This window comes from Camelus dromedarius, chromosome 10 (genome assembly GCF_036321535.1).
Source record: "Camelus dromedarius isolate mCamDro1 chromosome 10, mCamDro1.pat, whole genome shotgun sequence".
Taxonomy (NCBI): domain Eukaryota; kingdom Metazoa; phylum Chordata; class Mammalia; order Artiodactyla; family Camelidae; genus Camelus; species Camelus dromedarius.
In genome coordinates, this window is record NC_087445.1 from 33,084,301 (window position 1) to 33,107,105 (window position 22,805).

At 45.1% G+C, this 22,805-nt stretch overlaps 1 protein-coding gene and 1 long non-coding RNA gene across 2 annotated transcripts in view; one reads left to right on the plus strand and one right to left on the minus strand.

Annotated features, from left to right (window-relative positions):
• The window catches only part of LOC105100271 (uncharacterized), a 243,631-nt gene that overhangs the window by 18,908 nt on the left and 201,918 nt on the right, over positions 1 to 22,805 (plus strand). The window lies entirely within an intron of this gene.
• On the minus strand, positions 4,984 to 15,989 carry KCNV2 (potassium voltage-gated channel modifier subfamily V member 2). Its single transcript, XM_031449560.1, has 2 exons — positions 14,589 to 15,989; positions 4,984 to 5,265 (listed from the first exon to the last, which is right to left on the minus strand). The coding sequence occupies exons 1-2, from the start codon at positions 15,987 to 15,989 to the stop codon at positions 4,984 to 4,986; spliced, it is 1,683 nt and encodes a 560-aa protein (XP_031305420.1).

The window sequence follows — 22,805 nt, forward strand, 5'->3', positions numbered from 1 at the left end:
AAGATTTTAATAAAGATTCTGTTAAAAGATATACTGAAGCATATTAACAATTATAACTGTTTATTTGAGAAAAAATCTTTTTGATTTGAGCAGTGCCAAACCAGAAGTGGTTAGGAGCCTTCCACCAACAGGAGCTAGAGCAAAGACTTTTATAGAGAAAAGACAGAAGCCGAACAAGGAAATGATTTGGTTGCGTATAGCTTAAGCACTCGCCTTATTTGGGAAAGACTAGTGGGCTGTTTATGATTGGTTGCCTTTAGATTTTGATTTTTTAATGTTGAGACATTTACCAGGCTTAGGTTTGGGTTTGCATACAGAGGCCGATAAAGTATTAGAACCAACTCAGCCTAGTATCCTCCTTGTACAGTTTGACAGTCTGTTTACAGAGGTGTGGGCAGGGTTAAAGGAACCTTCGAGGGGTGATGAGATGCTCAGGGATCGGCAGCAGCAAGAAGTTCTGACCACTTGTAGGCCCTCAGGGTGGGGGCTGGAACCCATTAAATGATCCTTTTACACTTTTTTGTTTTGTTGTGCCTGCTTTAGAAAATTTTATCTTCTTTTCTCTTTAACAAAGGAGGCCATTCAGCCCATTTATGTGACAACCTCTGCTTCCAGTGCTCTCCGTGTTGTCCTGGAAGCCCGTCCCAGCTTCCAGGCCAGAATGGGGGTTGTCCTTCTTTCTGCTTCTCTTGGTACCACTCTTCCACAAAAAGCCAAACACCCCTCGACCTCAGAGCAATGCCCCCATGAGGGCATAAGAAGAAAGGCCTGCAACTGTACTGCCAAACATGTGGCCATTTAAATTGAAAATGGAATTAATTATTCACTCATCTGTCGATGGACACTTAGGTTGCTTCCGTATCTTGGCTATTGTAAATAGTGCTGCTATGAGCATTGGGTGCTTACATCGTTTTGAAGTAGTGTTTTTTGTTTTCTTTGGATAAATACCTAGGAGTAGAATTGCAGGGTAGTATGGTAGTTCTATTTTTAATTTTTCGAGGAAACTCCATACTGTTTTCCATAGTGACTGTACCAATTTACATTCCCACCAACAGTGCACAAGGGTTCCCTTTATCCTCATCCTCGCCAGCACTTGTTATCTCCTGCCTTTTTGATGAGCGCCATTCTGACAGGTGTGAGATGATATCTCACTATGGTATATACATAGAGTGGAATATTACTCAGCCATAAAAAGAATGCTGTTTTGTCCTTTGTGAACATGGATGGACCTAGAGGGTCTAGTGAAATGAGTTAGACAGAGAAAGACAAATACTGTATGCTTTCACTTACTTATGGAATCTAAAAAATAAAACAAATGAACAAATATAACAAAGCAGAAACAGACTCACAGATACAGAGAACAAACTAGTGGTTACCAGTGGGGAGAGGGGTGGGTGGAGGGTAAAGTAAGTGATTAGGATTCAGAGGTACAAACTACTAGGTATAAAATAAATACATTAGAGGGATGCAATGTACAGCACAGGGAATATAATCTATTTTATAATAATTTTGTATAGAGTACAATCTATAAAAATATCAAATTACTGCATTGTACATCCAAAGCTAACATAATATTATAAGTCACCTATGCTAGACTAAATAAAATTTAAAATTTAGGTCCTGAGTCACAGTAGCCACATTTCAAGTGCTCAATGGCCACACATGGCTGGTGGCTATTGTATTAGACAGTGTTTCCATCATCACAGACAGTTTTGTTGGACAGACTGGTCTAGATTCTTGTGCACAGCCCTGGAAGGCTAGGGGGCTGGCAACCGGGTTCAGAAACTGTCCTCATCCCTGGAATCCTCTCTTTGATGACAGGTGGCTCTCTCTGGGCTTGTACAGTTTCCCTCTACAGCCAGCAAAATAGTCATGATGATGATGATTGCAGCCACATTTATTTAGTTCTCAGCATGTACCAAACAGCGTGCTAGGGGTTTTAAATACATTCTGTCTTTTAATTACTACCACAACCCTGGAAGACACTATTATTATCTCCCCTTTAACAGTGCAGAAACTGAGGCTCAGAGAAATTAAGTGACCACGCAACTCTTAGGTTATACCATATGAAACTGCCAGTATTCATCTGTTTTGGATGAAAGCAGCAATTTTATGTGGTTCAACCTCAGAGTGAATGGCAGTGCTGGATTTTGAACCCGGCTCCCAAGACCTGTGGCTAAGCCTCTGTAAGCGACCACCTCGAAACTGGCTTCCTAGGGCTGTTGAAGGATTGAGTGAAATAATGTTGGTTCTGTGCCTGGTGTACAGTGGGGCTCATGAAATGTTACTTCTTTTTAACTTGGTCAGTCTCACTGTCTTGGGAGGCAGAGCACAGCTGTCTGAGCGGGTGGGGCCAGTGAGACGGGGAGGAGGGGGCCACTGCCATTGACCACATCTCCTCCCAGGGTCTTGGAAAAGTTCATCTTCCTCCCCAAGACCTCCCTGACCCTTCCCTCCACTGGTCCCCACCCCTCTCTCTTGGGCAGATTCTTCTGATCGGGAGGTCACAGTCATTTTCTCTAGGCCTTGAGCAGAGGGAGGGGTGATGGACACTGGCCCTTTCTGTTCCCTGTGCCCTCAACAGCCCAGAAAGGTACATTTCATCAACAAACCCCTCCCAGGGAGACTCAGAACGAGCTAGAAGGTTAGAAGTAGGTGGGAAGGGGTGGCTGCTGCTCTGAGCGTGTCAGGTGTTTCTGTAAGCTGTGCTCCCGCCCTCCTGCACGCTGTGACTCTGTTTTCATGCTTATTCCTGGAGAGGAGCCTGATCTGAAGTTCCTCCCTCTTTTCTTGGCAAGAAGGGAGGGAGGTCCCCCTTGGCTGAGGGGCCTGATGTTTGGGTGGGGTTTTAGGACTTGGAGGTAATTTCTATCCACTTGAGGAACCTCTGTCTCTCAAAATCAATAATACTGGGTTGCCAGATTGATTTAGCAAATAAAGCTACAGGATGCCCAGTTAAATTTGAATTGCAGGTAAGCAATATATAAGTTTTTAGTAGAGGTATATACCATGCAATGTTTGGAATATACTTCTACTAAAAAATATTTGTCGTTTATCTGAAATTCAAATTTTCCTGGGCATTCTGTTTTATCTAGTGGCCTTCCAATAGTAGGGCTTCTGTCCATCCTTTAGATCCCAGGTCACTTATAATGACATAAAGGATGCTCAGGACTCGGAGGGAGGCAGATCTAGATCTAGTTTTGCCAGGTGCACCCGACTTTCATACTCACAGCTCCTGGTGGGAGGGTCAGAGTGAGTGAGTTAGACCCCTGGTCCTCCAGATGTGCTCCTTGGACCAGCGGCATCAGCATCCCCTGGCACCTGGTAGAAATACAAAGCTGTAGGCCCACCCTGGACCTCCAGAATCAGACAGTCTGGGGCTGGGGCCCGCAGTCTGCTTAACAGGCCCTCGAGTTGCTGCTGATGCAGTCTGAGAACCAGAAGTCTAGACTTCTGTCAAGAGCCGTGGGGATCAGGCAGACCTGGGCTTGAAGCCCAACCCCACCATTTCCTGGTTGTCTGAACTTGCCCGATTACTTACCTTCTCTGAGCCTGTTTCTTCCTAAATAAGAAAGGAATCTAATACCTTATTTAGGGATGGATGAAGGATCAAGTCAAGTCATAGAGCACAGCCCATCATGCCTGTCAGTGTGAGAGTGCACACAGTGACTTCTCTTACTTTTAAGACACAAGGGTAGATTCACTCATGCCCTGAGATAAATTTGGTGGTCAGAATGGCAAGCCCCTAGTTACAGGGGCAATCTCTGTTTGTTCAGTTCAAAAGTGCCTTTAATTCCCAGGACTTCAATTTCTAATAGTCCTATGGAAGGAGGAAGGAATTAAGAGGAGAAGGGGTCAGGGAGAGAAAGGACCTGTGCTCTGTAGGAATTGGTTTTCTAAACCACAGATGGTGCCCAAAGCTGAGGGCCATGTCCATTTAATTCCTTTTGCTTAGCCCAGAACAGTTGTCCAAAAGGCAGTGTCTTTTGGTTTGTTTTGTTTTTCATGAAAAAGAGAGGGACAGGAGGCTCTGAGAGGTGAAGATATGGGAGGCTCCTGTCAGGAGAGGGGAGTGAACACCCTGGGCATGTCATGTCCAAGGGCACCCATATCAAGTCTAGACCAGGGGTTCTCAACTTTGGCACTATTGACAATTGGGGTCAGATAATTCTTTGTGATAGGGCTGTCCTGTGCATGTTTAGCAGAATCCCAGGCCTCTACCTACCAGTGCCAGTAGCCCCTCTCATCCTCTGTCACAGTGGTGACAATCAAAACCATCTCTAGACATTGCCAAATGTCCTGGGGCAAGGGAAAGGGGGTGGACAAATCTCCCTGAGTTGAGAACCACCAGTCAACAATCTACCACATGATACCTACTCAAACAGTTTTAATGGCTACCATTTATTGAGCATTCACAAGTGTTATCTCCAATCCCTATGCTCATATCATAAGGAAGGCTTTTAAACTCTTCATTTATCAAGAAACTGAGGCTCAGGCAATCAAAGTAACTGGCCCCCAAATCGTACAGCTGGTAGACCTGGGCTTCTGACTGAGGTGGGTCTAACTCCAAAGCTCATACAGTTTCTGCTGCAACACTCCCTCCTTCTGGACAATTCAGAATGTTCTTTTCTTTCAATCAAAGGAATTCTTCTCAAGTCAACTCAAGTCCCAAAATATTTATTGAGAAGCCATGAGAAGCTACAAAAGAAATCTAAGAGGTTGCTCCTCTTAAGGAGTTTGCTGTATCAGTGTCACTGGGAAAGCCAGAATCGTACACAACGCCGTTGGTTAAAGAGTAATATGAGGCAGTCTGAGTTTGGGCCAAAATGAACATTTTCAGAGGTAGACCTTTGTGAACTGAATGCCTCTTGTGTGTGTGTCTCCTTCATGGGTCCTTTCACTGCCAAACCTGATAATATAAAAGGAAGGTGGATTGAAGCCTTGAAGTCCATGGCACCAACCAGCCACATGTCCTAAGAAATATTAATTATTTGGCCTTGGGGTGGGCTGTGGGTTGCTTCTAGCCAAGCACTCAGCCATCTTCTTTCTGGCTCTCTGCATGAACTCCACGTTCCCCCTTTCCCGTCGTATGGCGGTGTACTCGTATGCCTTGAGCTTGCTGTAGTAGTCGGAGAACTTGTTGTAGAGGATGGAAATGGGCATCCCATTGAGGATGATCCCGAAAGCAATGCAGAGGAAGGCAAAGAGCCTGCCCAGGTGGGTCTCGGGGTACACGTCCCCATAGCCCACGGTGGAGATGCTCACCTGTGCGGGAAGGAAGGAAGAGTGGAATTGTTAGCCTCCAGAGGGAGGAGAGGAAAGGGAGAGAACCAGGCAGGGCGGGGTCGCCTGTCTCCCAGAGGGTGAATGTGGGTCGTGTAACAGCTCCCCGTGGAGCCAGCTTTAGGAGGTACCAGAAAGTTTGCCTGCCAGACCTGTGTCATGGAAGGAACACGAGCTTTGGAGCTGAAAGACTTGGGTTTAAATCCTGACGATCACTGATCAGTTTTCTTATATACAATTCAGGGGAGAGAATCCCTGCTTTAGAGGGTTGTTGTGAGGAGCACAGACGATGACGTGTGGGAAGTTCCTGGCATAGAATAGGCTCCGTCAATGAAGATCTGTGCCTCCCTTCAGCGGGACCCACCTTTAGGACGGGGTCCCTGGGTTTGCCTACATGACGTGTGTGCTGAAGAGAGCTTGGGCTTAGAACCAGGCAGACCTGGGTTCAAGTCCTGACTCTGATCCGTCCCAGCTGAGTGACCCTGGGCAAAACATTCAGAGTCTCTAAGCCCTGGTTCCTGCAACTAAAACAGGAGGGTAATACCTAACTCTCAAGAGTCCCATGAAGACTAAGTAAGAAAATGATTATAAAGCACTTAACACAGTATGAGGCACACAAAAGGCACTACACAGGCTCTTCTGTGGTCCTTCTCTCATCCCTAAAATAGAGGCAATTGTAATACTTCCCAGAGTTGTTATGTAGTTCAAATGAGGTCTTTCATACGAAGGTGCTTTAATTGCAAATGTCTGGAGAAACACACTCATTATTTTGCGAAGGGACTTTTGTAAGACATCACCGACCAAAAATATGTTCACCCTGCATGAAATTCTTCCCATCACTGTCGTCACACTGCTTTAAATTCCACTAATTAGAGATTTATTTAGGTTAACAAGCTTCTGTTTTAAAACGCAGATACCCATGGGACTAGTTATCAGCAGTGCAGCCAGAGAAAACCTGGGAAAACCTCCTGGGGCCTGTTTTGTTTTATGCCTCATGTACTAAGACTCCCTTTGGTCCCCAGACTATTGGCAAAATTACTAGAAGCCTTTTAGACAGGGCTGTTGATCACAGTTGGAAAAAGTGTGCATTGCACAACTCCAGGGGGCAATGTTGGCTTCACTGGTTTGTGTCGTGGTTACACAATTTTCCAGCAGATGGTTATAAAATGTAGAGTCACCCTGTTGATCTGTACTGAGACAGCTTTTAACTTAGAAATGTAAATTTTTGTTTCAATGATGTAAAGGTTAGTTTGAACTTAGAGTGTGATTGATTAGTTAGAAAAAAAAGGGAGAAGTGGGCCAGCTGGGCAAATCTGGTGGAGCTGATAAGAACCAGGGCTCCACCCAGCCCATAAAGAGGGGAAGGTTGCAGTTCCTCTGGGGGCGGGAGATGCACCGCCTCTCACTGCTCCACCTCTGGGCAGAGGCCTGCTGAGGGGTGGGCTGCCCCTTCGCACGGTGGAAAAATACAAGCAAGCATCTCAGAGAGGCGGATGGGGTAGGCGAGGTTAAGGAAGCAGGTGTAGCACTAGGCCTCGTGGGTCTGAATCTACTTCCCAGCTGTGGGATCTGGGAAAGTCACCTAAATTCTCTCTGCCTGAGTTTTTAGTTTTGAAAGGTGGGAAGAATAATAGTACATACCTCATAGGGGTGTTCTGGGAATGGAAGGGGAGTGCCGGGTGCAGGGTGTGTGCAGGGTAGTGTGAAGTTCTTATGCTTCTTAGACCCATGGGCTGTAGAAAGATGCTCCTCCCTGGCTCCTGCCCAATGCTGTGTTGGGGAGGCTGGGTGGGACCCTCTGTCTCCAGTAGAGAATCTCCTTTTCCCACCTCCTGGACCACAGTGGGCTGAGAAGCAGTAATACAATGAGACTGTGGGCTAATCTAAAGAAAGGGAAAAAAAGACTGCAGTGTGTGTGTGTGTGTGTGTGTGTGTGTGTGTTTCTTGCCACTGGCCCCATTGCAAGTAAAAGAACCACAGTCAGATCTCTGTCCAGGTGTAGGAACTGAGCAACAGCTTTCATATGTCACTAACACAGTCACTCCCACTCTGGATGAACGTTCAGCCTGTCTGCTTTCCCTGAAGGAGGTTTAAAGGGAATTTGGATATAAGGGTGAGTGACCAGAAGGGGCAGTTTTAGAACAGGCAGCATCCATGAAAGGCCAAAGCAAAGGCTTTGGTGGAAACCAGCCCCTCAAGGGTCTGAGACTACAGGTGTGGGGGCAAGGTGGGAGACTGGAGGATACAGAGAAAAGAAAATAATTGAGACAAAGCACCTAATTTAAATTTAAACTTTTGCTTAGTCCCCACATCAGCTTTCTTCCCTCCCAACCCAATTTCATCTTTTTTTTTTTTTTGGCTGAACGTTGAGTGAGAAGTCAAAAGCAAAGAGAACTGGCTTAAGGAAGATTAAATATTTGATGTGCATAATATGGTCTAAATATTTTTGTATGCCTTGGATCTCTATTTTTAGAGAAAAGATCTCTTCTGCTAGGAGACTCTGTGTGACTGATTCTGAAGAGTTTGTGCAAAATGCATAGCTAATTTATGCACTGTCTATTTTGTGGATAATTTGACTCAACCAGTGATCTGCTGCTTGCTCCTTGGCTCCAGAAGAATGCAGGATTCCTTGGCTTATGGAAACTTTCTCTCCATGTTCCACAGGCCAAATCATTTCTCCCTGGATGACCATTAAAAATTGAAGGCCCCAGGATGACCCAATGGCCTCACAGAGTGAGTTCTCACATTAGCAGGAGCTGGGTTTGGAAATGTGACCAAAATGTCTGCAATCCATTTTAATATCCTGAAAAAACTGACTGGCTCAGCTACTCTATAAACTGGAAACTTACCATTCTGTTGAAAACTTACATATTTTCCCTACTTGTTGGGTCCCAAAAGCTGGAATGTAATCTTTCCCCAGCAGTTCACCCACTAATCAGCAAATCCTAGCCTGCTACACATTACAAGGAGGACAAGCATCCAGTTTTTCTCTGAAACTTTACAATAACTATGCTTGAATTTCTCCTTAAGCAAGGAATGTCTGTTTCCCACATAATGACCTAGGCCTAGATTAACTCTTAGCACCCAGCAATCCATGCAGCTAGGAATTAGGATCCCAGGGAATAAAACTGATTTTTTAAAATAATTAACATCTTTTCTTAGTTTGCCCAAAGAATTTGAGGTGGCAAAGACTAACATGTTCTGGCTAAAATTATTACAAACTTCAATGCATGTTGTCATTTAAAGGATTTAGCTTCAAAGGTTATACTTCACCTCCCATGCTGCTGTCACTACAAATATTTTAGGAACCCCTCTTTTGGATTATAATCTGCATGGACAATTCAGTGGCATGACCTTCAAACAAGTGTTCTTAGCCACCTTGAGGGTTAACTCTAGGTGCCAATCTTTAACTCAAGGGTCTTGACTCTTTAAAAATATTGAATCCGCCCTCAAAAAGGTAAAGATTTAGCACCATTACAAAGAAGCAAATGGACATGTCACAGGCTCTGAAGATAATTCCCCAGTGGAATTCCAAGAATGTTTTGATCATTGGAGGCACTGTTAGAATGAGGTCATGGGTGATCACCTTGAGGAGAACCACCAGCCTCATCTGTATGTTCAAGTTCTGACGTGTATGTAAATTTGTACAATAAGGGGCGGGTGTGCAGAAGCTAAGGAATCTACTCATCTGCCTCTAGAAAGGTACTCAATGATGATGATGCCCTCCACATCCTCAGCTTACCTGGTACTTCTCCCTTCCCCACACAGGTCTGGCACGTCCCCTTCAAGTTGGCCAACAGGAGGAGGGTAGTTTAAAGAGATAAGAGAGGACCACCCCAAAGTCAGGAGTCCCCCACACCAAAAGTCATTCAAGTGCTTAAGAGGCTTTGCCCTGTTTATGGGTCCTGTGCTATTTCTGAAGGAGCTAGGAGAATGGTAATGCCTTCTCTGTGCGACATTTAGCCGTTATCTCTCAGCCCCCAGCGCCACATCCTTCTGTGTTCTTTTCTGTAATTCAGTGGCTGGGGGGGTGGGGGGGGGTGGATGCAAACTACATTTCCCAGAATCCCTTGCCTGTCGTCTCCTGGTGATGTTCTGCCGATGAGAGACACGGTTGGGAGACTAGAAGATGGAATGAGGAAGTAAGGGTCTCTCTTCCTGCTGGTTTTTCTCATCATCCTTCAAGGACAGTGGACAGCTCAGGCATCTTTTGGCACACCCAGCACCAACCTCATGGTGCCATCTTAGGGATCTCTGCCGCAGCCTCGCAGAGGCTCCTTCTCTGTACTTCTAGCTTCCGGAAACTCTACCTTCTCCCATTTGTTCCCCAGTTCTGAGGCCAACACTGTTTCCCACAGTGACCAATCTTTCGGTTATCTCAGTTTCCCCTCATTGCTCTTCCAGCCTATGTATCTATATCCCTGTATCAAATTCCCTCTGTTTAAAATCTCATTTTGGGGGTGGGGGTGGGGTGGGGGGTATAGCTCACTGGTAGAGCATGTGCTTTGTGGTCCTGAGTTCAGTCCTCAGTGCCTCCATTAAAAAAGAAAAAAAAATCCCACTTTTTGTTTTCTGTTTTCCTGATTGCCCTTCCAAATGGGTCTTCTCAAAGCAAAGAAGCAATCGATCAAATCAAATAAATCTCAGTGATCTTGTAAGTGCCCCCTATCTGCAAGGAAATGATAAACGTTAGGAAAACAAAGACAGGAGCAAAGTCTCTGGGCCACAGTTCTCTGATGCCTCACCTGGAGATAAATTTTCTTTTTGAAGAGTGTTGGTTAGCTTTTGAAGGAATGAGTTAATGAAATAATTTCCTGTTTGGTTTCTGTAGCTTTAACTCATCCTGGAAAGCTCAGAAGGAAGTGGTCTGTTGACCAGTCCAGTTGCCCTTTTCTCCTTAAAAATACAGCCACAACAGAGGCCAACGATTACAGCTCCATCACAGAGCTAGTTGTTCTTGCTGAGCTGGCCACACATTTCCCACATCCAGGCAAGCCGGGGAGCCCCGACATGGCTGGAGCGGCTCCAGGCAGGAGGCTGTTTATCTGGACACTCAGAAGCAATCCCAGGATGGAGCAGCTGACCCTGCTGTGTGTCTCACAGTCTCTCTCTTCCTCAGCAGAGAAGGAATCACTTGTTTTATTTTCCCCCAAATGAATCTAGAAGCAAAGGTTATTGCTTCCATGTGATAAAGACTATCAACTAGTCAGATATGGTAGCTTCTATTTACTGCAGATCTAGTACAGGCTGGTGTTTTACATATGTTTCCTATTACATTAGTGCTTACAAATGACCTCCATTTGACAGACGGGTAGGACGGGTCTATCTTATATCCTAACGCATGAGCATTTGCAGACATGAGTGTCCACCAGGGGTTTGTTCTGCAGCTGTCGGAGAATTTACAATAATGAAAATTACTGTATTTGTCTTTAAAACCCTGAGTTGAATTACAGAGGAAGGTTACAGGATCCTTGGCAGATCCGGGGTTGTCTGAAAGCGCTGGAAACACATGGAGGAGTGGGTTAGAGAATCTGTCCCTAATGTGCGTGAATAGACCACAAGGGATTCAGCACTAGAGCAGGGCAAGAAAAAATCAATCCTGTTTTCCTTTACCTCATCTTTACATTTGCCATGTGTGAGTGTTTGTTTTCTGAAGTGCCTAATATATTTGAGCAGTAATATCTTATTGCAGTAGGATGACTGTATTACTGGACCCAGTTCTTTATATGTGCCTGTCTCCAAGCTCTTTGCCATATAACTGTGCAGTGCTTTCCTACAGGGAGTGGGCTAACCTGCTTTGCCCTTTGACTCTGCGTTTGGCCTTGTGACTTGCTTTGGCCAGCACGTTGTGCAGATTTCATGAACAGAAGCTTATCTGTGCTTGCATAATTGGGCTAGCACTGTCTCTCTCTCCCTCTCTCTCTCTCTCTCTCTCTCTCTCTCTCTCTCTCTCTCTCTCTCTCTCTCTCTCTCTCTCTGTCTCCCTCCCTCCCGTCCTTGGCTACTGCCATGGATATATGCCTGCTAGAGGATGAAAGATCCAGTCTCCTTCTTCATCCCAGCTGCCAGCCACCTGACCATCAGACTGTGATGTGAGTGACTGACACCAGCCCAAATGAGAAGAACCTTGTAGTTGAAACCAGCCTGAATTGCTGACCTGCAAACTCATAAGCTAAATAATTGCTTGATATTTTAAGCCACTGAGTTTTGGGGTGGTTTGCCATGCATCATTATTATGTGAATAAATACCTTAAAACTTAGGAATAACTAAATATACATTTATCATGGGTGTGTGTTCAAAAAAAAATTTTTAATGGAGGTACCAGGGATTGAAGCTGGGACCTCATGCATGCTAAACATGCACACTACCACTGAGCTATACCCACTCCCCCGAATTTTTTAAAATTATGAGGTGGATGCTTAATAAAATGCTTGGGGAACATTGGAGCAGTTACTTGTAGGATTCTCCTCAGATTCTCATGTCTGTTTAGTCATGTCTCTCTTGATGAGTTCTGTCTCATCATTCAGATTTAAAGCTCAGTGTCATCTTCTCCAAGAAGGCCTCTCTGACCAATCTATTCAAGGTAGATTCTGCCACACAGGCCTCTCTCTAACCTGTTATTCTGTACAAGACACACCAGTATCTGAAATTATTTATTATCTTCCTCCATTAGAATGTAAACTCCCTGAGGGACAGAATTTCACCCGCTCCCCAGTCACTCAGGATCCCTAGTGCTTAGGATACAACTTAACACACTGGGAGTGCTCAGCAAAATCTTACTCAGTGAATGAAGAAGATGGATTTTTGTGGGTTACACGAAGAATTGGTCCTAATACATTGCATCTGTTTAGCTTGCATCTGCATAAGGGAGCAAGATATTTTTTGTCTGGATCATTTTGACAGTGTTGTTTTCTCTTTGCTTTATTGAAAACAAGGGCCCTTAGAACACAATATGCAAAGTCATCAGAAATACACAGAAGAGTTTATTGGGTTAATAACATAGTGGTCCTGGGGAAGAGAGCCGTCCTCAGATGTTCAAGGGGAACTGCTATTTTGTTTTCATAGGTTGGTTTAGAAACGAATACAGGTTATCCGTCCTTCATCTAATCCATGATGATTTTTACATATAAATAATTCTCAGAGAATGAAATGGATGAAGGCAATCGGTAAAAGTTAAGGTTGGCAAGTCGTAGGTTGAAATGTGCAAATTTTGTTCTGTGACAGCAGCGCTTGACAGAGGTAGTGACCACAAAAGAAAACTCACGTTGGTAAAAGCAGTAACTGGTGAAATTTGTTATAGAGAAAAACTGAATGGTGGTTTAATTTTTATCGTAAAATCTAAAGAAAGCACTGATGATGAGTAAAATAATTTTAGTTAATTTAAATTACTTTATTTAATTAATACTTAGTTAATATAAAAATGGGATAATTTGAGAGTGTTAACTGTCATTATACATAAAACAGATCAAGAAATTAAAGGGGCTCAATAGGCATTCACTTCAGGAAAAATTTTTGAAAAGAAACATCCATTATTAGCAACAGAATTCTTATCAAAAATTGTATATTAATATATAAAAGGTAAAAAAAATTGTGTATTAAAAATAGAGCATCAAAGAGTCCACTAGCTCCAGTGGACACACGCTAGCCTTTGAAGATATTTGGACGCAGGGAAACTTGACTCTAAAACCAGGTGTGATGTCAGCATGTGGATTTTCTCCTTTCCCTCCCTGCTCTCCTCACCTCCAGAGCAAATGTCATTTGCTGGGGACAGATTATCCTTCATCAGCTCCATCGGTACACGTGGTTTATCTGCTATGGGGATGACCTTTCGTGGGTTGGAATATGATCAGAGGAGCAGCACGAGGCTGGCTCGTTTGGAAGAGCCTAATGTCATCCTGTCACTGAAGAAAGTTCACAAATCCTATTGTGCACAGGAGGGCTCTGCTGGCCAGGGAAGCAAGGCTCACTGAATTGTAGAACTCTCCGCCCTCCCCTTTTAGAGGTGAGGAAACTGAGGACAGGGAGTAAGGGGCTGAGGTTTCACACTTAATAATGTAGGCCCACAGTTAATTATTGGCAGATCTGGGACTAGAACCTAAATCTAAATCTTCCATCCCACTATGCCACACTATTAGTAGTGGCGCTGGCTAGCTTCGTGTCAGAACTTCGCACCAGACCGTGGGTTCTAACATACCCAGTGTTAATGTTGCAAATACCTGCTTTCTAACATGGGAAAAACAGACTGTATTTGCTTAATGCCTTTAAAGGCATTACAAATAATCTACTTTTAAAAAATAAGGAAACCACACACCCAGTTCTTTCCTCTGCACAAACGTCCGCTTATTCATTGACCTGAGAAGGCCCAGTCAGCATTTCCGGGATTCAGGGCCTTTCCAGGGATTTAGCCTAGCATATCAGAAATGCAGACATTTGAGTAAGTGACATAAATTGTTATAAACAAGCAAATACTGAAGAAAACACTGACAAAAATAACTAAAACATGAACTTCAAATTAGGTGAGGCATGCATAAAAACTGCAGCTTGAGAGAGGCAGTGCTGTAGTGTAGAAAGGGCATAGATTTTTGCAGTCGGACAGGCTTGGGTTTCAGTCCTCACTTTGGTACCTTTAGCTGTGTGTCTACACTCAAACTCTCTGCATCTCGATTCCTCTGTCTGTAAAATGGAACAATAAAGCCGGGTCCTGAAAGAATTTTAGTGACAACAGAGCAAGTTTCAGTGTTAGATGCTCAGATTCAGCTAGAAGCGGTAGGATTTCAGTTAACACTGACGCTACTGAGACAAGTCTCATTTCCTGCCCTTCAAAATTTGAAGCTACTTCTAACTTTTCCTCTTTAAAAAATTAGTGATTATAACCACCTCACATAGTTGTGATGCTGAAATAAGATAAGCTTTATAAACCACCTAGGACAATAGGTGTTCAATAACTAACAAGTAACAACAAGAATGATGATGGTGAAGATTCTCATGAAGGTGAACAAGGACTCCTCAAAATCAGCCTTTCATGGGGATTAAGATTTAATCCAGACTTGGAGATTCCTAGGACCATGTCAAATTTCTTGGACTCTGTCTTTCTTACTGGATTATGTCTTTCTAATCTTTCAACATCCAGCCCTGTTTTTGTTAGCCGAGGCCAGAGAAGGAATGGAGAAAGCAAGGGCCATTAAACAAGGCAGGGGAAGATCGGGGAACAAAGAGAAGTAGGTGGCATAACCCAGGAACGGGAGGGCCTTCTTCTTAAGGGCTGGGGAAGAGGGTGGGAAAGTCCTCGGGCAGTGGTACTCACCGCAGCCCACCACCAGGCATGGGGGATGCTGGTGAAGTTGGTGCCGCGCACGTCGTGCTCCACGGAGTACACGGCTGCAGCGAAGGTTAAGATGCCCATGGTGATGAAGAGCATGAGGCAGCCCACCTGCTGGTAGCACTGGCGCAGCGTGAAGCCGAAGGCGCGCAGGCCGGTGGAGTGGCGCGCCAGCTTCAGGATGCGGAAGATGCGCATGAGGCGCATGACGCGCAGCACCTGGCCCACCTTGCCCACGCGGCCCACGGTCTCGAGGTCGTGCTCCCGCGGCGAGCCCTTGCCCCGCAGCTGGTCCTCGCTCGTGAAGCACTCAAGCAGCAGCTGCAGGTAGAGCGGCAGGATGGCCACCAGGTCCACCAGGTTGAGGGCGCTGCGCGCGAAGCGCCGCAGATCAGGGGTGGAGGCGAGGCGCAGCAGGAACTCGAGCGTGAAGAAGGCCATGCACAGCATCTCCACGTGCTCCAGGAAGGGCCGCGGGTAGCCGCCGCCCGCGCCCTGCTCCGCGTGCTGCTGCATCTCCTCCACCGTGTTGAGCGCCAGCGCCACGACCGAGATGAGCACGAAAAGGCTGGAGGCCACCCCGATGGCCTTGGCGGCCACCGACGAGAAGGGCTTCTCCATGAGGTTCCAGAGGCGGCGCCGCTGTGGCCCGTAGAAGCGCATGTCTCGGAAGAGCTCCTCGGCCTCCTCGGCCTGGGCCTGGGCGCGCAGCTCGCGCTGGATCTTGAGCTGCTCGCTCAGCTCGTCGCGCCGCTCCTCGAAGCAGATGCGGCAGCAGCGCGGGGTGTACTTGAGCCGCACGCCCCAGTAGCCCAGTTCCTCCAGGAAGCTGCGCGGGCACAGCTCGTCGCGCACCAGCAGCACCCCGGACGCGTAGAAGTTGTAGATGAGCTGGAAGACCTCCGGGTCGCGGTCGAAGAAGTACTCGTCCGTCTGCGCCTCATAATCGTCGCATAGGCCCAGCTGGCGGCTGCGGCTGGTGGAGGTGGCCAGGCGGCCCAGGCGCGTCTTGGGGTAGCAGGCCAGCTCGGTGTAGTCCAGGTGGTAGCTGTGGCCACCCACGTTCACGTTCAGTGTGGACGACACGATCGGTGCGTCGCTGCGGCCTTCCGCTTGGTCGGTGGTGGCCTCCTCTGGCTGCTGGTCCTCCTGGGCCGGGTCGTCCTTCCACTGCTCCTCCTCCTCCCCATCCTCGTCCTCCTCGATGTAGTAGTTATAGTTGCCCTCGATCCACGGTGGGATGCTGGCCTGGGAGCCCGAGCGGGCCCCCACAGAGCAGATGCTCCTGCGGTGTTGGCTGCCCCCCTCTTGGGCTGCATCTTCACTCTCGGGGGTGTTCCAGGACCTGTACCCCCAAGACCGCCTCCTTTCGGTCTGTTTCAGCATGGCCGCAGGAGGTGGACCCCTAATTTGCCTGCTGGGTGTGATACGGTCCCTAGCCAGCTCACTGCTGCTGGGAGATGGATGGCATGCACTTCACTGGCTTGGCCTGGGTGGGTGGACCTGGGGTCCCCAGCATTGCCCTCAGAGCTGCTCCTCCTGGGGCCCTGGGCAGCCCGGGCAGCCCAGCCAGCCCAGCAGGCAGGGTCTGAAGGCAGATGCAGACGGCTGTTGACTGCTCTTAATCTTGCTGGTAGGGAAGAAGCAAGTGTTAGGAGGGATTTAGAGCCTCTTAGTCTGTTTCCTCCCCCTCTCCTTCCACTCTCTGACGCAGAGGATGATTATGTGGTCTTAAATCTGTAGATAACCAGGTGGCAGAGATTATTGCTAATAAAGATGTCAGCCAGCCCTGCCCTTAGGAAGTGCTCGGTGTCCCATGGGCTAAGATGAAATCAGCTGAATTAGCTATAGAATGGAGATACCTGTGTTGACGCTTAACTGTTGAAACTGTAGCCTCTGCCCTAGGTAAACCCACCATGAACCGGGACAGAAGTAGGAACAGGATGCTTCCAGTGGACTTCCTGACAAGTCACTTTTTGTCTTAGTGTATCTTTTTAGATCACAGAAGATCTTGAATGATGTTTTTCTTAACCAGTCACATGATCACATTTTTTCCCCACCTGTATTCTCCTTAGCAGCACTGCTCTGGAGTCCAGTCTGATCTTTGTTGGTCTCAGTTTCTCTCTCTCTCTGCCTCTGTCTCTCTCTCCCTCCTTTTTATTAAAGGATAAGACATGTTTCAAGGTAGAATCCCAGGACTGGTGGGTAGATGTTCTTAGGGTCTTGCGGCCCCGCTCAGCTGCTGTATCAGGTGGCCAGACGTCCTTCCAAGGAAAAGATCTCCGTCACTCTTCAAGACATCACTTAAAAAAGAGCCTCCCACCGTGTGTAAGGCACTGTGCTAGATGTTGGAGATGGAAGCTTGATAGAGACATAGTTGCAGCCTTCAAGTGGCTCATGGTTTTGTAGGTGAGATAAATACATATGCAAACACACAAAAAAGTGAGCACAAAATATAGGGGTAGCAGAGAAGAGGAAGAGATTTGTTTTGAGCAGGGAATTTGTTACTGAATTCAACTGATTTTGAAAAGCTGATACATGTTCATGATAAAATATTCAGAAGGTACCAAGATTCATTACAGTAGAAAGCTTGTCTGTCTCCTGACCTCAACTTCTGGATACCGGGTGGACCTCTGGGGTTTTGGTTATCCTTCCAGCAAGCAAAAACCTCTCTCCATTTGTCATCTCACTAGCTCTTTATTATTAACGCAGATCATAGTGTACTCTTCAGTTGGCTGTTTTCCAGTATTTTCATATCTGGACATCAGTATCTGCCTCATTTTGAAAATAGCCACTTAGTAACCCCACAGTGACAGAATTCGGGTTGTTTTCTGCTTTGCTATTATCAACAATGGTGCGATGAATAACCTTACACTCACACCACTCGACCTGTGTTAGGATGCATGAGGGATAAATTGCTAGAGGTGGAACTGCGAGATCACAGACCACATGTTTGTCATTTTGGTTATGCTGCCAGACTTCCTTCATGGACGCTTTACCAGTTAGTGACTCACCATCAGTGTAGGAGATGGCACTGTCACACTTCTGGAGCTCTGCCCATTTTATGGATGAAAAAGTGATGTGTGGGTTAATTTTCATTTATATGTCTCTTGTTACAAATGCAGTTGAGCGTCTTCTCATGTGACGAAGAGCTGCTGTGTTTCTTTCTCTATTTTTCCATTGAGTTGTTGATATTTTCTTACTGACTTGCAGGAGACCTTTATATATTATGAAAACAGATCCTTTGCCAATGATATGAATTACAGATATCTTTCCTGTTATTCTTTGGTGAGATTTTTTTTTCCTCCATGTAAAATATTTATTTTATGACTTCTAGCTGTTACGTCATATTAGAAAAGTCTTTGCCTCTCTGTGATTCTTGAAAAAAGTTACTTCTTAAGTTTTACTTTTCACCTGTAAGGACTTGATCCATCAGGAATTAATTTTGGCGTAAAGAGTGAAGTAGAGATGTGACTTTATTTTCCAGGTTTTTATCCAGCTGTTCTAATGTATGAATTGAAGAATCGGTCCTTCCCTCTCTGATTTGTAGCGTTCTCCTCATCAAGCAGTTCAGCTTCACTGTGCTTCAGAGGTGTCGGGACAGGTTACCGTTGCTGCAGGGTCTGCACCTGGTGGAAGAGCACTGGCTGATGGTGTTCAGTTCCCAACGGGGCTCAGATCTACGAGCTTGCAAGAAAGTCTCCAGCCAGAAGGGGAACTAGTATTATCCATACGTTATCGATGCTGTTTCTCCAGACACACACTTGGCCGTTTTCCAGTGCCATCTCTTCTTTAGATGGTGCCAAGCACTGATGCCCAGAGTCACTTTTTTCCTTCAGAATGAATTGTATGATCATAAAAGGGAACGTATCACTATTTTGAGATTTTCAGTTTCCTCTCTTTCTATTGAAATCATGCACTGCTTTTCACCTAAACCTTTAGGACTCTCACAGCTTTTGCGCTTAAAAACAGCAGAGTCAGTCATGTTTATAAGGCATCTCAGCAACAAGCCACAAACAGCACAACCGTGCAGTAGACTGAGGAGTGCTGCCTTGATGGACCACGCTTAGGTGACGGCCACTCCCCACAGGTGTGTGTTGGTGTGGCCACGTGGCTTGGATTTTGCTCTGATATATGTGTACGTAAGTGCAGTGGTAGATGAGCGTCCATGTGTGGGGACACTTCCTAACAAAGAGAACTATCCAGTCAGGTAATGGATTTGTTCTTCAGGTGGTCAGCTCCTCCTCCCTGAATGTGTTTAAGGATCTGTAGGGCATGGGCAAGGGGACACCTTCGTGGATGCGAAGGCGGACTGGCTGATCTTTGAGCCCCCGTCTGCCTTGAGAGTCCTAAGATTCTACATCTTTGCTTGTTGTCTACATTTGTCTACAATTCCCTTCTGTTCTCCTCCCCTCAAGTTCTTGTTCTAAATAAGTCAGCTCAGACATCACCTTCTCTTTCAGCATCCTTCTCTGGTGTCTCTCTATTTCCCCAGGATGGGCTAGCTGCCTCTTCTCAGTGTTCTCATTTCAGATACCACACAACTAGCACTAACTTACAAGATGAGGCACTTATTTGAACTATGAGTGATGTAAAAAACTTCCCATTATAAAAGTTGTCTAAGTGCATTAAAGAGGAATTTAAAAATGGAAACCAGAATACTAATAATCAACATATTAATAATAACATGCCCAGATACGATACTTGCATAATGTTTTTAACAACCTATCACCTGGGTGCTATTATTATCCCTATTTTACATAGGAAGCTGAGACACAGCAGAGTTAAGTGACTTACCCAAGGAGGTGCAGATAGTACATGGTGGAGCTGGGTTTTGCTCCAGACTAAACATCATGCTGTCAGATAGCATCTACAGAACACCACCTATAATGTCACTATCAAAAGGCAATCACTATCAATATTTTAACTTACCTCCTTCCATTTAATTATATGTACATTTAACATGGTTATGGTTCATATTGGATATAAAATTATGTATCCTGCCTTTTTTCATGTAACATTTTAACATAGGATTTTTTGATATTTGAAAAAAAGTATTCTGTAAATATTATTTTAAATGGCTATAAAATACTCTGTATTATAAATGTGCCCTCTATACCTTAACCTAATATCTTTTATTGAAATACATATTCTTCAGTATTCCACTGTAACAAGTAATGATGTGATGAAGGTCTTTATGTTTGGAAGGGTTTTGTGTGTGTGTGTGTGTGTGTGTGTTTGTATTCTGGGTTATACCGTGAGATAATTTTGCAAGATTTTTTAGGTCGTTCTCTTTCCATTTACAGCCTTCCCATGGGCTGTTCCTGCTGTTCAGAACTCTTTCTCCACACCACCCTGTCTCCTCTCCTCCCGGCTGACTTCTGTTTATCATTTAATAGATGGAAGGCTGTCTCTTCTCGTCCTCCCCTCCAGGGTAGCCTTCCTTAATCACCTAAGGCCGAAGTCAGCTCCCCTCACCTGTGCTCTGCCACGTCTTTTCTTTGCCTGTCACAGCACTTCTCACGAAAGCTTACCTGCCTATAAATCAGACAAGACTCTAAGTTCCAGAAGGGCTGGCCAGTGTCTACTCTGTTCACTGTTTTTCCCCAGGATCCAGACCAGTGCCTGGAATAGAGCAGGCACTCAAAAGACCCTAGCTGCAAGATGGAGCTACTTCAGGTACACTGCCAACCTGCCTTCCAGTTTGCCTCACTGTACACCCTTACCAGTAAAATACGCGAGTGTCTCTTTCAAAGTAGCTTAGCTAGGACGTCGTGACTATTATTGTCATTTGTTAATTAATAGGTGAAAATGCCATTCCATTTTTGTTTGAATGAACTCTACATTACTTATTCATTTATTTGTTCTTCCCTAGCCTTTAACATCTTTGAAGGTAAAGAAAATCTTGTCTCTGTGGTCCCAGCACCAAGTAGTGTCTGGTATGTAGCAGATCAAAAAAATGTGTGTGTATATATCTGGAAGGGATAAGCAAAATCTTTCTGTGTTACTTCTTACAACTGCATGTGAATCTAGGATTATCTCAAAAGAAAATGTTGGAAAATTGTATTGTTCTTTACTGACATAGCCTCAAGCCCTACTTTGAAGGGAAAGAAAACTAGTGAGCTCTGAGGATCAGTGGCTGGAAACAGTGGCTGGGAGTCTCATTTCCCTGGTGCCAGAGGTTTGTTGGCAGCAAGTTACTACAGGAAGAACATTGGAGTTCAAACAGACTTGATTTTGCATTCTGGTTTCAAAGCACTGGGCAAGTTACCTAACCTCTTTTCATCTCTGTTTTCTCACCTGTAAAATGGGTTGCTGGAGGACTTCCTGTTAACCTAAAAAGATAATGCCCCTTGACTTTTTCTTCCATTGGTCTGCCTTTGCCCAAAGCGTGGCATGCAGTACTCATCAAAACATAGTCATTTCTCCCTCATCCAGCCATCTCCTACCCCAGTTCCTGATTATACATCTGCAACACAAGAAATTCACTTACAGCTCCTGCAGTTTCTCAGCATAGAAATAACTGTCATATTCACAATCCACCATTAAAATGAATTTCTTTATGTTAAGGTAGCACTGACTAACGGAACTTTCTGTATTAGTAGAAATAGTATCTATGGCTCAAAACATGACTAGTGCTGCTGAAGGACAGAATTTTGAATTTTATTTAGTTTTAATTAATTTGTTTTTCAATTTAAATTGTCACTTGTGGCTAGTGGCTACAGTGTTAGACAGGGCAGTGTTAAGACATTATCTGTGTCTGAATCAGACTCTAAATATGCAGAGCCCCAAGGAGCAATGAACTTTTATGACACTAACCCCATAGTCGTAAGGAGTTTGCCAGCAGAAACTGGCCGACCACATCCAAGGCTGAAAGGAAATGAGACAGGGAGGAACTAATTTTGAGAGGAGTGACTGGAAAGATGGGATGGGGTGGAGAAGTCTGAGTCGGTGGAGGACAGGCTTGGAGGTGGGGCATTTCAGCACAGATTCAGATTCGAGGTGACTTAGGAAGAGAGTGGTTGGTACTAAAGGGAGAGACTGAGGCAAATGGTCAGAAGAGCAGGATTGCAGAATACAAACACTTCGGCAAATTTACCCAGACTTAGTCCTGAAAGGCAGAAAGAGAGAGAGGATGAGAAATTTATTATTTACTTGGGACACTGAGTTTCCTTTAAGACCTTTGAAGTCCCTGTCAGTAAATGACTAAGATTGTAATTGTCTAGTGGGAGGTTGAGATGAGGATCTGGATGATTAATACCCAAGCCAAGACAAAGAAATTACGAAAAACAACAATCTCCCCAACTTCCAATAAAGCAAAACATAACTTTGTTTTTAATGCCTCAGTAAGCCTGGTGAATTTCTTCCAATAATTGAATTATTGAGGTATTTGTTCTCTTCCTCTTTAAACGTACTTGTCTCGTCACAGGTGAAACGTGGAATGAAGGGGAACAGTGATTGATTGTAAAGTGTCTTAGTTGAAATTCTTGTTGCCCAAATTAAAGTCGTTTGTGATTTTGGAAAAAGGAAGAGTGAGTGATGGGGAGAAATCTGTAACTAAGCATTCTTTTCATCAATGTCTTGTAATCAGGCTTATATCTGGAGGGTGCACCGACTTTCCCAAAGCACATCCATCCTCTTTAATTCCCTCTTTAAAGATGAAGGACTCGGCTGATGTTAGTGAGCGGCAGGCAGAGCTGGATCTGGAATCTGGGACTCATCTCCCTGCCACGCTGGGCGCTTTCCTCTCCCCTGCAGTTCAGCAGCAGATCGTGCAGCCCTAATGACATGGCTCTTCCTTAGAAGAGCTCCACTTGGATATGTGATCTACATTTATTGTTTCTCCTAAACATACATAGACAGTCTTTCAACTTGGTTCTTTTTGTTCCTTGTGCCCCAGCAGATGCAACAGCAGATCTTGCCATCTCTTCTGCCATTTTGGAAGTGGATGCAACCCAGTTCAACATAAAGTATAAACACATGTACCGTGTATAAGCTATGCTGCTTTCAAGCTGGGAGTGACCTAGTGGTCATCTAGTCCCACTGCTCACATCAGAGATAAGAAAATAGAGGTGACAGATAAATCAGGCACTTGCCCAGGGTCTCATAGATGGGTGAGTTAGTACATGCCTGACTCCAGAACCCTGTTCTAACACCAGGCTGGTGCCCCTTCCCCCAAACGTGACACTGTTTCAATATCAC

Excerpts from the sequence above, each read along its gene's own strand:
- KCNV2 (XM_031449560.1), bottom strand. The coding sequence starts at position 15,989 with ATGCTGAAACAGACCGAAAGGAGGCGGTCTTGGGGGTACAGGTCCTGG. Across the intron at positions 5,266-14,588 it reads ATGCCTGGTGGTGGGCTGCG|GTGAGCATCTCCACCGTGGG; the intron begins GTGAGTACCACT and ends CTTCCCGCACAG.